The 14,177-nt window shown below is 36.5% G+C and overlaps 2 protein-coding genes across 3 annotated transcripts in view; one reads left to right on the top strand and one right to left on the bottom strand.

The window, feature by feature from the left end:
• Nucleotides 1-140: 140 nt before the first annotated feature.
• On the bottom strand, nt 141-3,586 carry LOC106176972 (uncharacterized). Of its 2 annotated transcripts, none has more exons than XR_015333994.1 (4): nt 2,248-2,269; nt 1,804-1,918; nt 1,480-1,597; nt 141-946 (listed from the first exon to the last, which is right to left on the bottom strand). XR_015333994.1 is itself a non-coding variant. In XM_013559574.2 (4 exons), exons 1-4 carry the CDS (start codon nt 3,329-3,331, stop codon nt 762-764), a joined length of 648 nt encoding a protein of 215 aa, XP_013415028.2. In that variant the 5' UTR covers nt 3,332-3,586; the 3' UTR covers nt 142-761. The 2 variants fall into 2 exon arrangements, 1 of the variants encoding a protein (XP_013415028.2); XM_013559574.2 differs by lacking the exon at nt 2,248-2,269 and adding an exon at nt 3,102-3,586 and having other exon boundaries at nt 142-946.
• Nucleotides 3,587-5,259: 1,673 nt separating this feature from the next.
• The window catches only part of LOC106176976 (engulfment and cell motility protein 1), a 30,981-nt gene continuing 22,063 nt past the window's right edge, over nt 5,260-14,177 (top strand). The window contains exons 1-10 of the mRNA XM_013559577.3: nt 5,260-5,715; nt 7,964-8,004; nt 8,636-8,714; nt 9,061-9,111; nt 9,458-9,627; nt 12,209-12,308; nt 12,471-12,556; nt 13,036-13,101; nt 13,503-13,581; nt 13,878-13,928. Of these exons, the coding sequence (XP_013415031.2) occupies nt 5,554-5,715; nt 7,964-8,004; nt 8,636-8,714; nt 9,061-9,111; nt 9,458-9,627; nt 12,209-12,308; nt 12,471-12,556; nt 13,036-13,101; nt 13,503-13,581; nt 13,878-13,928 (885 nt within the window). The 5' untranslated portion in view covers nt 5,260-5,553. The remainder of the gene's footprint in view (nt 5,716-7,963; nt 8,005-8,635; nt 8,715-9,060; nt 9,112-9,457; nt 9,628-12,208; nt 12,309-12,470; nt 12,557-13,035; nt 13,102-13,502; nt 13,582-13,877; nt 13,929-14,177) is intronic.

The following is a 14,177-nucleotide window of genomic DNA, read 5'->3' on the forward strand; positions in this document are numbered from 1 at the left end:
GCCCGTAGCCGGGGGGGGGGGGGGGGGGGGGGGGGGGGGGGGGGGAACGGGGGTTCAAAAGAACCCCCTATTTGCTGGGAAAAGGTCCACTCTGGGTAAATTTGATCTAGGTTTCAAGACAAAAGGTCCACATTTTCAGACCCCCCTCCCTTTAGCAATTGCGGGCTAGGAGCCTGATTCACCTTGTAATAAAATTCATTGAAAATATTCAAATTATATCAAGTTCCTTTAATGCATTTTTACAGTTAAATAATTTATAACTCGAGTATAACAGTCCTGGGCGCCATGTGAACATTAGGGACGATGAAAAATCAACGACGATCAAAAAATTTATGAAAAGTGAATAATAATTGGTTAGAGTCTAAAGCCCAGGTATATCCAACAGACTTAACAATGTTACATATTACTTAAAATGATTTTTAAAAAAGTAAAATTCAAAGTCTGTTTAATAAAAGCCCATTAAATGTCATAAATAATAATAATATAAGAAAAATGATACAATAAAAAGGAGAAAAACACGAGATTCATTTTCTGGGCTCGATAGTAAAACAATTTTAGTGCGTGATGACCGATGATCATAACATGACGGCCCTGTGTCACACATTTCTTTTTTAATATTATCACGGTAAAATGGTTGTTATATTATACAGTAAATTACACCAAAACTCGTGAATGAAAACGTTATACGGAGACAAAATTTACATACTTTTAAATCATGGCCTTAGCCAGTAGTCATATATTTGAAAGTGAATATTGAGCTTTTAGTCCTTTTCTTTCCGCAGTTCTCTTAACAATGGTCGGTAAATCCTGCGACTAAATATCTCCAATTTCCCATTGGCACAAAAGACTTGGTTTTCATGGACGCATGTTTTAAGTCTCGTCTGACAGCTTGCTTTCGACTGTGAAAAATCCCTGATGCACTGGCTGATCTGGTCTACGCATGTTTCTATTGAAAAAATAAAAATGAAATGAATACATAAAAACAATAAATTTCTGAATCTGCTTAAAATAAAAGAATCAATTGGAAACTACAAGTTGCGTAACACAAGTACAGCTGCAAATAGACGTCAACATGCTGGAATGCTACATAGTTTGTGAGGCACGTCAGCGGAGGAAATTCAAAATATATATCTGACTCAAATAGAAACAGAAAGGAAAGGGGACAAATGAAATATAAATTTGTATGTCATGTCAGATTAATTGTCCCTTTCTTTCATTCTCGACTACTAAAATAATACATCAGAAGCAGCAACATACCAAACGTCTGTTATGAACCGAAAGAGGGGGGAGCGGAGGAAATTTGCTTCAAATAGTTTTTAGATTACATCCGATTAGATATTGTCATATTCTCGGCACGTGAGTACCTGTCACGTGAACAATATTACGCTCACACCATGTGAAGCGCGCGCTATAGTATATAATAATATGTAAAGGGACCTTTTAGGGCTAAACAAGGGAAACATCTTAGAAATTCCTTACCTGCCGAGCTGCTGACGTCATGATATTTTTTTCTCCTCACTTCTCCCACTTTGTGACGTTGCTTGTGACTTTGTGAGTGCTTGTGAGTGCACTGAACAGATGCCTTGGTAATACATGACTAGAATAATATGGTTTTAAAGAATAAAGTGCATAAATGTACATAAATATCTGCAACGCATATTGAGATACTTAATATGGTATGTATTTATTCAATCAATTTATTTCGGTACTACAGTAGCAGCAGCAGTAGTAGTGCCTGTTACGATGACCTCGGCCTAAAACGCTCAACAATACATAAAACATAAAACAGAAGCAATGTATTACCCGCACTGTACCGCATGTCTCCCATTTGAATTCTTCTCCCGACGCATGTGCCGACTGACTACATGTAAGCAGTATGGACGTGATGTCACAACTGTCATGGGTCGCAATCGAATGACTAAAAAAGAGGGGGTTAGGAACTGTGCTTGAAAAATGATACATAAATTCAAAAGAAGGAAATAAAAAAAGACGAGAAAAATCGAAACCTTTCATTGATTAAGCACTATAGAAAAGAGCTTGAACATTAAACGAAGAGCGATAAACGTTTGACGGGGATGAGCTCAGACACAGATAATTTCTTTTAAGTACCTAATTAAGCATGGGTCTGAAATGCGTCAGGGCAAAATATTACCGGGAGGAAATATCCCTCACCCTTGCCCCGTCATATTATGTTTATTTCAACGATATACATTTGATAACTCGCTATCATAAACGAATCATACGAACGCTAGCTTCGACGAGCGTGCTTTACTATATTTTTCATAACGTACTGAATAGTTTTATCATGTAGTTAATAGTGCAAAATGCTTTAATTTAGATGTTTATGGTATGTCTTATTGATCCTGGTTAATTAAAAAGTGCCTGGACGGTATAAGGAAATTAGAATAAAGCACATAACTTGTTATTTATTGGAAAATGATGCATATGAACTGTCATCATGAGCTAGATTCCCGGTAAACAAGGAGAATCAAAATAAATTTTCGGCTTATCATTCCATTGTTCCATGAGAAGCAGAATTTCATCAGAAACGTGACGTCATTACTTTACTCCATATTAATACATGTAGTATAAAACAGAAATAAATGGGGAAAGTAAAAATTATGCACATATATCACACAATTCATGCTTTTTGTGAAATAATAGGATTCTTTATATACTCAGGTAAACTCGCCAACAGCTTTAGATATTGAGTGTGATAGAAACTGAAGCTTATCATTTAATTTGGCCACTTAAAAATTGTCAATATATTTATATACTAATTTACGTTCTTACATGTTCTCACGTCATTTTAATAGGTTAACAAAATATGAAGTGCTCAAATACAAGTTCTTATTTGGCCTGAGTTCTCATTTTAAGTAGGCTACCCGGTTTTTAGTCCATCATTTGTTTAATTGAGAATGTAACCATTTACATTATGATAGGGCCTTTTCGACGATGTAGGCCTAAATTTTGGATTATTGGTGTATTGACTGCTGAATTTCAATTTTCACTATAAACGGCAAGTTCATATTTAGATCATTATATGCTGAATATGTGCTGAACGTTAATATAAATCTATGCACAGGTTAAAGATAACTTACCCGTTCCACTTCAATTTTCTTACAAAGAAAATCTCAGGACCGTCCTCAGGAATATTCCTAGCAGATATTCCAGGGAGATTTTGGTTCACTTTGGAATTCACATTCCCGTACCCTGCAGTAATCTGACAAAGTAGCAGCAAAGTAGCAGTTACTTGTACATAGCAGAGATAATTTGTACACACACCATGTATTTGTCCCATTGTTGTCATCGCATTGCGTTGAGATGTCATAGTTTTATTGAAGACTTGCTGGTTCAAATAACATCGTCGGAAAGAACATCCGCTGGATGTTAAATTTCCCTTGATGACTAGTCTGCGATGAATAGAGGTGAAAGCATAAGATGATAAAAATCACAGCATTCGGCCTAATTGAACATACATGCGTCTATCGCTTCAGCTTTCTTTAAGTAAACAAAACAAATGTTCTGCTTCACACACGTGCGTGGGAGTGGGGCATGACACATAGGGCATAGGACCTACGTAGGCCTACTGCCTGCCTTTATTAGGCCATATTCTCTTTAGGGCAATCGATCTTTCCCGGAAGAAAGGATATTGCTTTAGAATCCATCAAACTGCGTATTTATGAATCAGAATAACATGGCCAATAAAAGACCAAACACTGGGACAAATACAATAGGATCAACGCATTGTCCTGCATTTTCGAGAATGCGGACACCTTCCGTCTTATATAATAATGAAAACTTCAATTTGAACTTTGAAACATCTCAGTAGTTCACATGTTTTCTAGATTACATCCGTAACACATCTGGAGTTCTCGTGGAAAAGAAACGATAGGCCTGTAGTAAACATGGGCGTAACTAGGCATACGCACGGATGGACTGTGCGTACATTTTTTTTTTTTTTTGGCCAACCATGATATTATTTTATATAAATTTAGTGTATTTTTCACGGAATATAATCGAAAACCCTCTGCCAATTAAAGTCACTTATGTACAAATTCTTTGTATCAATTGTATACGCACAATTGTTCTGACCCCCCGTCTTGCATACTTTTATTGAACTGAGGTAAACAATGCCTGTTACCTTTACAAGTCCTATCTTAACCGTCCATCTAACTAGAACATCATTTACCATTTTATTGGAGGGTTAAGTGGCCTTCAACTCTCCTGTAGTCTTGAGAGTATCGAACGCACTCTCGCTGGCGATATTTATCTCAGGTAAAATCTACCTGTGCGTTATTTTCAAAGAGCAGCTCACGTAGACCTAGGGGCACAAGATAAAATCAAAGGAAGAATTTTTATTGCAAAGCTTCAAAGCATTTCACACGGACTTGATCCAGTTTAGCCCTCCAAACTATCAGGGTGACATGGGTAATTTTCACAAACAAATAATTAAACTTAGATGTATCAAAGCTCTGTCGTGTCATAGGCCTAAAGTTTGTTGTTTTTGGGAGCAATGCACCCGCATGGAAGCTGGATGAAACTGTATATAACACCCCATTTCCATAGATTAGATCGACCTACTTAAGATCGACCTAACTCCCTGGGGGTTCACGCTAAATAGCTGTCAGCCGGGCGGACACGAAAGTTAATTACCCCCTTACAGCTTGTAGTAGGCGGCACGGACATTTAAGTCGGATTATCTGAAAGTAATCTAGTGAGACTTCCCGTGGGGATAGATCGATCTAAAATCTATGGGAATAGAGCCTAAGTTCAACTCAGAGGCGGGACCAGGATTATTCGAAGGGGGAGGGGAGGGGTCCGCTGATGTGAAGTTAGCCTACTTTTAAATGAATAAACCGTTCTGGGTAAATAAAAATATTGAAACTTTATTAAATCTCGAAAATATATTTGACTTAAATGATGATTTTATTATTATTGGAAATTAATCTACGATGTGTGGTACATATGCTGTGATTACGCTGCCCTTCATCTGTTTCGTTTGTCTACATTTTGCTGTACGTGCTGGGAATTTTCTGTGCGTACAATTTTTAAAGGTCTGATTACGCCCCTGGTAAAGTTGTTCGAAAACGTTCTTTTTTCTTTAAAAAATAATAAAGAAATTAAAGTGCTTAGTCCAACTTTTTCTTGTAGTCTAACATTTCCCATGGCGGTGTATAATCCTACCAAACCTTCACAGGACTAGACCCAACCCCCCACCTTACCCCCTCATCTACGAAGCAGACGAAACAAAAGTAGGCCAAGGTTACTAACATCCGGGCTTTTTGAACCCGTCATGTCAGAGACATGAGTGATTCAGGAAGGTAAAGTTTACCCTGTATTTGTATGAAATCAATATCTAATATGGCCAAGTATTATCATAAATATTACTAAAGAAGAAAGCAAGAAGAAACGGCTAATGTAAAATACATAGCTTTTAAATTAGCTGAGTTTGACTCGATAGAATCCACCACTTCCGGGAACATCCTGGAAGCGGAACTTCACTAAGGACGATTATACCCATTGTTTCTACTCGGCCTTCGACTTGGGAACATGGATAAAATCATGGACGCTACCACCGAGAGAAGCCCAAGCTTCACTCCGTCTGGCGAACGAACTGTAAAAATGCGACCCCGACAGCAAGTCTCTGAAAACATTAAGAAAGTAGCCGTGACGATGAAAGGGGAACAGGCTCAGTTCATAGAGCTGGACCAGGTAATTAATTGCGGTCTTTTATTATCAGTCATGGTGTTAAATATGGCTTGAATATGCTGAGGTCAGTTTTTTGACAAGCAGTGATATCACAGTGATAACTGCATTGTTAACTGATTAGTGAATAAATGTGTGAAATGAAAAATATCTCAATGAATTATTGACATCAAAATTATGGCAAATTGAATGAAGGTGTGAAAGCTCATGGTCTTTCATATGGCATTTGATTGAAAATATCAGATATTAAAACTGTTGTTGAAGTTATGATTAGGGCAGGGGTTATTGTGTGTTCCTGTCTTACATGTACTAGTAGAAGAGTAGAGGAGGAGGGGGGGTCAATAGAACATGCTGCAACTGATTTTTTAAAGAATTTTATACATTTTATACATTATATTATTTTCTAAATAAATTGAAAATTATTATGTGACAAGAATTTTACATCTGAGTTATGCATTATAAATCATTGCAATGGAAACCACTTGAAGGTGATACCAGTGTATGAAATTCAAGGAAATTACTAGCCAGACCGCCGGGCAGGTAACTCTCAAAAGTTACCAGCCCGGCCATGTAGTTACCTGCCCTATTTATGATAACCCCTAGAGTTAAGAGAGGTATGCTGAGGGGGTCTAGAATGCATTCTTGAGAGAGTAATTTGGAAATGTTAATGAAAGGGCAATATCATGCCTTATGCATGGAAATTTAGAAATTGTTTGGAATTTCTACTGAATGATACCAATCAGTGTTGGATTTAGAGGGGGTCAAGGGGCTCCTGACGCCCCCCTTTTAATTTCTGTAAAAAAAACTCACCTCTTGAAATAAGATTTTCACTAGTTGAATCATAGTTCTAAACCATACCAAATGGCACCATTCACCATCTAAATTACCAAAAATTTTCAGGGCCCTTTAGCGGTCGGGGGAGGGCGGGGGTAGTCAATTTAGTTTATGTTCACCTTGCAGGCTGTCTCATTTCTTCGTCAATAATTTATTCATAACTTTTATTCCGATTTCGTGATATCATTTGATCATAATTTTTGCTTTTTTGTATAGCAACAAGTATGACCAAAAATATATATATTGTTGTCAAATAAATCGATCTCTGTGCTAACAATAAAGAAGAAAGAATTTAGCACGTAGGGTCCCTTTGAATATCGCTTTTAAGCTTTAAAAAGCGGTCGGGAACGGTCTTGCACGCTAATGGCCCATAGACAGTCCTGCAGGGCCCCGTATCTAGAAAGCATTGCTTATTGAGAATAGCTATATATATCACATAGAGGCTACAATATAATTTTTATATGGGGCGAGTATGGACGAGTTATTGGATCGAGATGCTTGCGCTCGGTCGCAATGCGTGATACTTTCGAGTTACGGTTTTACAAAAAAAAATGTTGCCGCTCGACTACTTGCAAATCGAAGTCACCTTTCCATTGGTCCCAATTTGTTCTCTTTCGTTTGGTTCTGTCGTAATCTTTGTTAGTTTTATTTCTTTCCTCAATTGTTTTTCTTTTGTGAACTTCTCTATCAGACTTGATAAAATTTTTTCATTTTTGACAGCCCAAGATGAAAGCACGTGGGAAAAGAACTACATCTGACGCACGGCGTAAACTCGTACGTTAACTCATAATTTTGGGATTCAAATTTTTTGTACAATTCTCCTTTTATTTGCCTCCATTGCCTTTATTACTGTTGATTATAAGCACTTCATGTACCTATAAGTCTATTTAATCAATATCATAACTTTTTATAGTTTCACATTTTTATTACTCTCAACCTACAAATTGCTACTCGCGGTATCTCCTCTACACAAAACAATGACGTAACGTTATCTGCTGTGCACTGAAGCTGGTTAAGAACATTGTGCCTCGTTTCAAATTGTCTTTCAACTTCATATCACACAGACAGAACTTCGAAAACGAGGCCACTGAGAGGGAGACTGTTGGTTACATTTCGTTACGAGCGTTCGATTGCAAGCTATGATTAGTTCTTTGCTTCTATGAAAGTGGGTGAAAACAGTGAGTTTATTTGATATTTTGCTGAAATCGCTTGTGAACATAGACAAAATAAAAGGTGAAAATAGGCTGTAAAAACAGCCAGCCCGTCGGGCGGGTAATCTGCAAATCTTACCTGCCCGGCCGGAAAGTTACCAGCCTCGGGCTGGCGGGCAGGCGGCCATTTCATACACTGGTGATACTCACTGTTCATAACATGCTTAATGCCATCATCTGTTTCTCATTTCACAATTATTTCATTCCAGAACCGCCCTCTTGCAGCCATAATCAGGGATGTGTGTGATGGGTATGTGTTTGAAAAGACCAGGTTACAACAAGAACATGTTGGTCTTTCCATAGTGTAGTTTCTGCCTTTAACAGTATTTTATTAACTAATTTGAGAGTCTTACTTTCAAGAATCTGGTCGGTTAGCTTGCTAATATAATAAAACAAGATAACTACATAAATTCATCCATGATAGATAATCAACAGACCTTCACACAAGGTGTGGAAATATTAAGACAAAGTATCTTTGAAAAATAGTTTTCACTATATATTGTTTTTTTTTTTTTTTTTTTGACATAATTGAAATATTTATATTCATTTATAAATAAAATGAATAAATAGAAAATAAAAAAGTAATAGAAAACATTTCTGTGTCACTGTCACAAGGTATTTGGCTTATTTGAATGATGCTAGGGTCTGTTTTATGAAATTTTTAAAAGTTTTTGGATATTGTTTTGAGCTCAACTTGTATATAGCCAGCATTGGTATATGATCATTTTAATGAATGAGTTTTAACTGATCACAGCCAAGATTGATTTTAGTTCAAAATTGAGTCCTTTGGTGAAGTAGAGCCTGGGAGCTAGACTGGTGTGCTGTTAGAATCAGAAATGATGTGCAGTTAATGGCCTTTTCATTTTTATATTCTATTCTAGATGGATGCTGACCAATGCAGATGACCATGCTTTACAAGTCACTGAACCAAACAGACCACAAACGTACATCACAGAAAGAGTAAGGCTCAAAGAATCTGATATTGCTTTTACTGTCTAAGTTCTTATTGAAGGCTGAAGACACTTTGCTTAATTTCTTGATTCATTATCCCAGTTGTTAAGCAGTCAGCACAGTGCACAGTTGATTGAAAAGCAGAGGGATAGCTAGAACAGTTCTACAATCAAAAATCTTCCCTTCTAGGATAAGACCTAAAACTCATTTTGCTCTAAAATGATCATCAATTTAAAAAGAAAAACATTGATATATAATTTTTTTTCTGCACTTTGAATGACCTGGTATAAATGTTTATATTATTGCAGTGTATTGAAAATATTGAGACACTCATTTGCACTTTTATCAATTTCAGAATAGACATGAGATACAGAATGGCAATGTTTTAAGACTAACATCCTCACCGGTATGTTTAATCATTACTTGTAAGGATTCTGAAGTACTTTTATCCTCTTTTATTCAACTCAAGTGTCAAACCTTTCAGAAATTGTTTTCTCTTGAAAATAGCCCTGGAATCTGTACTTAAACATTTGATGACTCTGTACATAGTCATGGATATAAATTCAATATAAATTCATTGGTATGTGAATAAAAGAGATTGGATTGAGTTTAAACTTATTACCTGCTATATATTAATTTTTGATGAAAGGCAGGTGTGTGTGTGTGTGTGTGTGTGTGTGTGTGTGTGTGTGTGTGTGTGTGTGTGTGTAATACCAATTATTTGATCTTGTATCACATTTTTCCCCTTTCAGTCAAAAACAGCTAAGGAAATATTAGAGCAGCTGAACTATGGAACACAGGAGAAGAAACTGGAAGCCTTGAAAGACTTAGCCAACTTTTCTGTTGACGTGACATTTGCTGTAGAGTTTATCAACACACAGGGGCTGCGGCTGATATTGCAGATGGTGGAGGGGGGTGGCATGTAAGTGAAATCAAAATAGGCCATTTACCATGAGTTTTAGACCAATCTGTAAAAAACAGATATTTGATTTTGCTAATTAACATTAATTTTATTCTTAAATGAGCCCAAATGGATTCCTGGTAAATCATTAAATTCAAAAATTGAGATGTCTGTTAAGTTTAATTTCAGTCTGCGGGGCAGGTATATTAATTAGTACCACCAGCGTGTACGCTGGCGGTACTCATGGTTTTAGTCCCGACCCGTCTCGTCCGGCTCCGCCGGCTCCGTTGGCTCCGTTGGCTCCGCCGGCTCCATAAGCTCCGCCGGCTCCGCGTACTGGCGCCGGATACAAGTCACCGTTACCGCTTCTCCTCCTAGACCGCAAGGACCGCTGTCCCCATCTCTTGGATTTAGGTCACATATAACCTCAACTTGAACCCCCAGGTTTTTTTGTCTCAGTCGGTGCATTAACCTGGGCATGACGCTCGTTGAAATGCACCCTTGTCAAAATTTTTGAAAATTCAATGCCAATTATCTACCCTACGGAAGGAATTATGGGAAAAATTTCTACAGACAGCTTTCCAAAAGTCATATGTGTAGATTTCAAATATGCCCTTGGATTTGACCTTTGACCTTTATTTCAAGGTCAAACGGGCCAAAATTTTCAAAAAAATGAAATTTTTTACAAAAAAAATATTATTTGCGCTGTTATTCAGACACTACACAGACTTAACCAATAATATTATTGGAAAGTGTTACCCTTTGGGTCTTCTTTCATCTCCATGAATTTGGGGTCAATCGGTGCATTTTCACGGGAGAAGCGGCCATAAGATACCGAAACTGAAAACTGTCTCTAATTCGGGAACCGTTAATGCTAGCGACCCGTTCTTTTTTGCATTTTGTAGAGCATGTAAAGCCCAACATTGCATATGGTCTCCGTTTATTTGTATTTCATACGGTTTTCGTGTTATGCTGTATTAAAAAGTACATTGTGGTGGCACATTATTGTAACTCAGAATTGTAACATTATATCTCCAAAACTGGCAGAGATAGGTCAATAGTTACTATTAAAGTTGAATAGGATGTCACATACTGGCAATTTAACAGTGACCATAAAATTGACCTTTGACCTACTTTTCATCATGAATTGAACTTTGCAAATTTTCGTTCCCTTTTATCTCCAAAACTGGCAGAGATAGGTTCATAGTTACTATTGAACTTGAATAGGAAGTCATATACTGGCAATTTACTGTGACCTTAAATTTGACATTTGACCTACTTTTTACCATGAACTGAACTTTGCAAATTTTTGTTCTCTTTTATCTCCAAAACTGGCAAAGATACGCCCATAGTTACTATTGAATTTGAATAGAAAGTCATTAGAGGCAATTTACTGTGACCTTTAAATTGACCTTTGACCTACTTTTCACCATGAACTGAACTTTGCAAATTTTCATTCCCTTTTATCTCCAAAACTGGCAGAGATAGGTCCATAGTTACTATTGAACTTGAATAGGAAGTCATATACTGGCAATCTAAGTGTGACCTTGAAATTGACCTTTGACCTACTTTTCATCATGAATTGAACTTTGCAAATTTTCTTTTCGTTTTATCATCAAAACTGGCAGATATAGGTCCATAGTTACTATTGAACTTAAGTAGTAAGTCATATACTGGTAATTTACTGTGACCTTAAAATTGACCTTTGACCATCTTTTTACTATGAACTGAACTTTGCAAATTTTCTTTCTCCTTTATCTCCAAAACTGACAGAAATAGGTCCATAGTTACTATTGAACTTGAATAGGAAGTAATACACTAGCAATCTGTGACCTTGAAATTGACCTTTGACCTACTTTTTATGATGAACTGCTTTTTGCATGTTTTCAGGCCTTTAAATCTGCAAAATTGGCAAAGAAATACCCATGGTTGCTATTGAACTTGAATAGAAATTCATATACTATGATATTGAAATTGACCTTTGACCTACTTTTTCACCATGAACTGAGCTTAAAATATTTTCTTGCCTCTCATATCTTTAAAACCAGCAGAGATGTGCCCCTTGTTGCCCCTAGGTTTTCTCTTTTGTCAGCATATATGCACCATTGACAACACTTTTCAAGGAAAACCAATAGGCCTTTTGTCTAGAGAATACAGGAGTGATCAAGGGTAGGAAAATGCAAGTCAATTCGAAAATCTGCTTGATTATACCATTTTTAGTTATATTTTTTTGCATATTTTGAGAACTCTTATTGATTGCATCTTATAGAGCTTGTCAAGCACAAGACTGGTGATGGTGTCCCTTTTTGGAGGGGTGGGGGGGGTCCATACGAATGCGCTTACTCCAGCTGGTGGTACAATATCCGGAGGCGGTATCGCCTCTCTGATCCTCTAGTTAAAAGTTACAGTGAGACGAGTGACGCTATCCAGGAGTTTTAAGGATTATAGTTTGTTTTTTATGTGAGAAGAGTTACCTTAGCTTCTGATTTCCCAGTCTTGTAAATAAACAAAATAAGATCGTTCTTATTATTGATGTGTTTTAAACATTTCATTTACTCCTTTTATCTAAATGTGATGCAATTTATCTATAATATTATTGTAGTAGTGGAGAATCCTTGGCGTTTACGTTGAAGGCATTTGTGGAGCTCATGGATCATGGGATTGTCTCCTGGGACATTCTGGAACCAAAATTCATCAAGAATGTGAGTAGATAACAATAACAACAATTACTCTGATTTTAGCTGGTGATTGAAGAAATTATTATAATATTAGCAAAGACTGCTAGTCAAACATGTCATTGATGTGATTTTAAAATGTAAGATAGATAAACAGAATCATGTTGTGTTTCGTTCTCCCTTCCCCAGGTGTCTGGCTGTATATCTAAGAGTGGTTGTGACCCCACAACACTGCAGTCTGCACTGGAGATATTGGAGTCCACCGTGTTACACAGGTAATGGTGGAGGTCTCAGCATGCTGTATGTTAGGTCATTTCCAACTGAATAACTAAACTTAAAAGCAGAGAGAGAGAGAGAATTCATCATGAAGATTGATAATTTTTTGCCAGAGCTACTTGATTGGTCAGATCCAGATGCGTGGAAATTTAAATCATTTATGAAAGTATGCAAGCAAGCAAGGGTGCTTGTGTGTGTGTGTGTGTGTGTGTGTGTGTGTGTGTGTGTGTGTGTGTGTGTGTGTGTGTGTGTGTGTGTGTGCGTGCGCGCATCCATGTGTGTTCGTAGAGGGGGAGGTGGAAGGGAGTACTTGAAATTGAACTAATATCTGAATTTTTGTTAAACTTCTTATGATATTTAAATTTATGTTAACTTTGTAGATACAACTGTACAGCACTTGAGTGTAAGGCTAAAAGGAAGTTATTTTGAATTCCAGTTGAAAGATATAGAAAATTCATTGTGTATATTTTATTTCCAGTTCTTCCAAAGCAGGTTTTGTGGAGCAGGAGGTTACACCAGTCAATCTCATTGTACATTTACAAAGGTGACATTGCTTTCCTTTTGAACAGTATTGAAGATATGTCTTGTTTTAATCTGGTCATCAAATTTTTTAGCAAAGATGTAATTTTGTACATCTGAACTACATGTTTGTATTTTTATGGATAGATAGTTTATTATAATCAAACTATCTATATAAAATAGTTGTTCACTAATTCAGATATACATATGAATTTTAGATGTTCACATTATTATCAATAAATTGAACTGAAAAAACTTTAATTACAATAATTTTTTCAGAGATAAAATATTTTCTTGTAGACTTTAAGATAACCCGAATCCAATAACATTTTTTTTAAGTAGTAGGTGATTAACTTTTTGTTGTAGATGATTAAATTTTTGTTGGAGACTACACAATTTTGATAGTATTTGTAATTTTTGTTGCAGTTCAAATCCAGATATACAAAAGAGTGCCATAGCACTGATCAATGCACTGTTCTTGAAGGCAGAGTCTCAGAAGAGGAGGGTAGGGTTGATTTTTATAATCAGATTGAGAACACTTGGGAGGTGGGGGGTGGGGACAGAGAGAATTCAGTGAATTATTTTATCATTTTCTACTTAAATACTTAAATGGCAAAAAATGAGATATCCAGTTAGGAGAGAGAGAGAGAGAGAGAGTTAGTTGTCAGTGATTATATAGCTTCCATTTTAAAATTTAAATAATGACCAAAGATGAGAAAGCATTTTATGGATAGCCATTACATATATTACTAACAATTACATTTAGATATAAGGAGTAAATGAAATGTTTTACCTTTGCAGGCCATAGCAGAGAGTCTCCAGAGCAAATCAATCAGGAATGTGATTCTCAGTGTAAGTTGATCAGTCTTCCAATATCAAAAATAAGTTTTTATTTATTTATTAATTTCATTTCCAGTTAAATAAACTTATCCTCACCCCTCCTCTCCATTTCTTGATATCCATAATTTATGCCATTGGCATAATTCTTTTACCTCCTAGATCATTTGTATACGGCAAGTTAATCCCATTCGTTGTTTGCTGTAGAGGCTTTATTGAAAATTCTTTAAAAGATCAAGATAAGCAGCCTTTCAGATTATTTAT

The sequence above is a fragment of the Lingula anatina genome, chromosome 4 (genome assembly GCF_051362555.1).
Source record: "Lingula anatina isolate TDL-2025a chromosome 4, LinAna3.0, whole genome shotgun sequence".
Taxonomy (NCBI): Eukaryota; Metazoa; Brachiopoda; class Lingulata; order Lingulida; family Lingulidae; genus Lingula; species Lingula anatina.

Excerpts from the sequence above, each read along its gene's own strand:
- LOC106176972 (XM_013559574.2), bottom strand. The coding sequence starts at position 3,331 with ATGACATCTCAACGCAATGCGATGACAACAATGGGACAAATACATGGT. Across the intron at positions 1,919-3,101 it reads AGAAAATTGAAGTGGAACGG|TCATTCGATTGCGACCCATG; the intron begins GTAAGTTATCTT and ends CCTCTTTTTTAG. Across the intron at positions 1,598-1,803 it reads AGACATGCGGTACAGTGCGG|TCATGTATTACCAAGGCATC; the intron begins GTAATACATTGC and ends ATATTATTCTAG.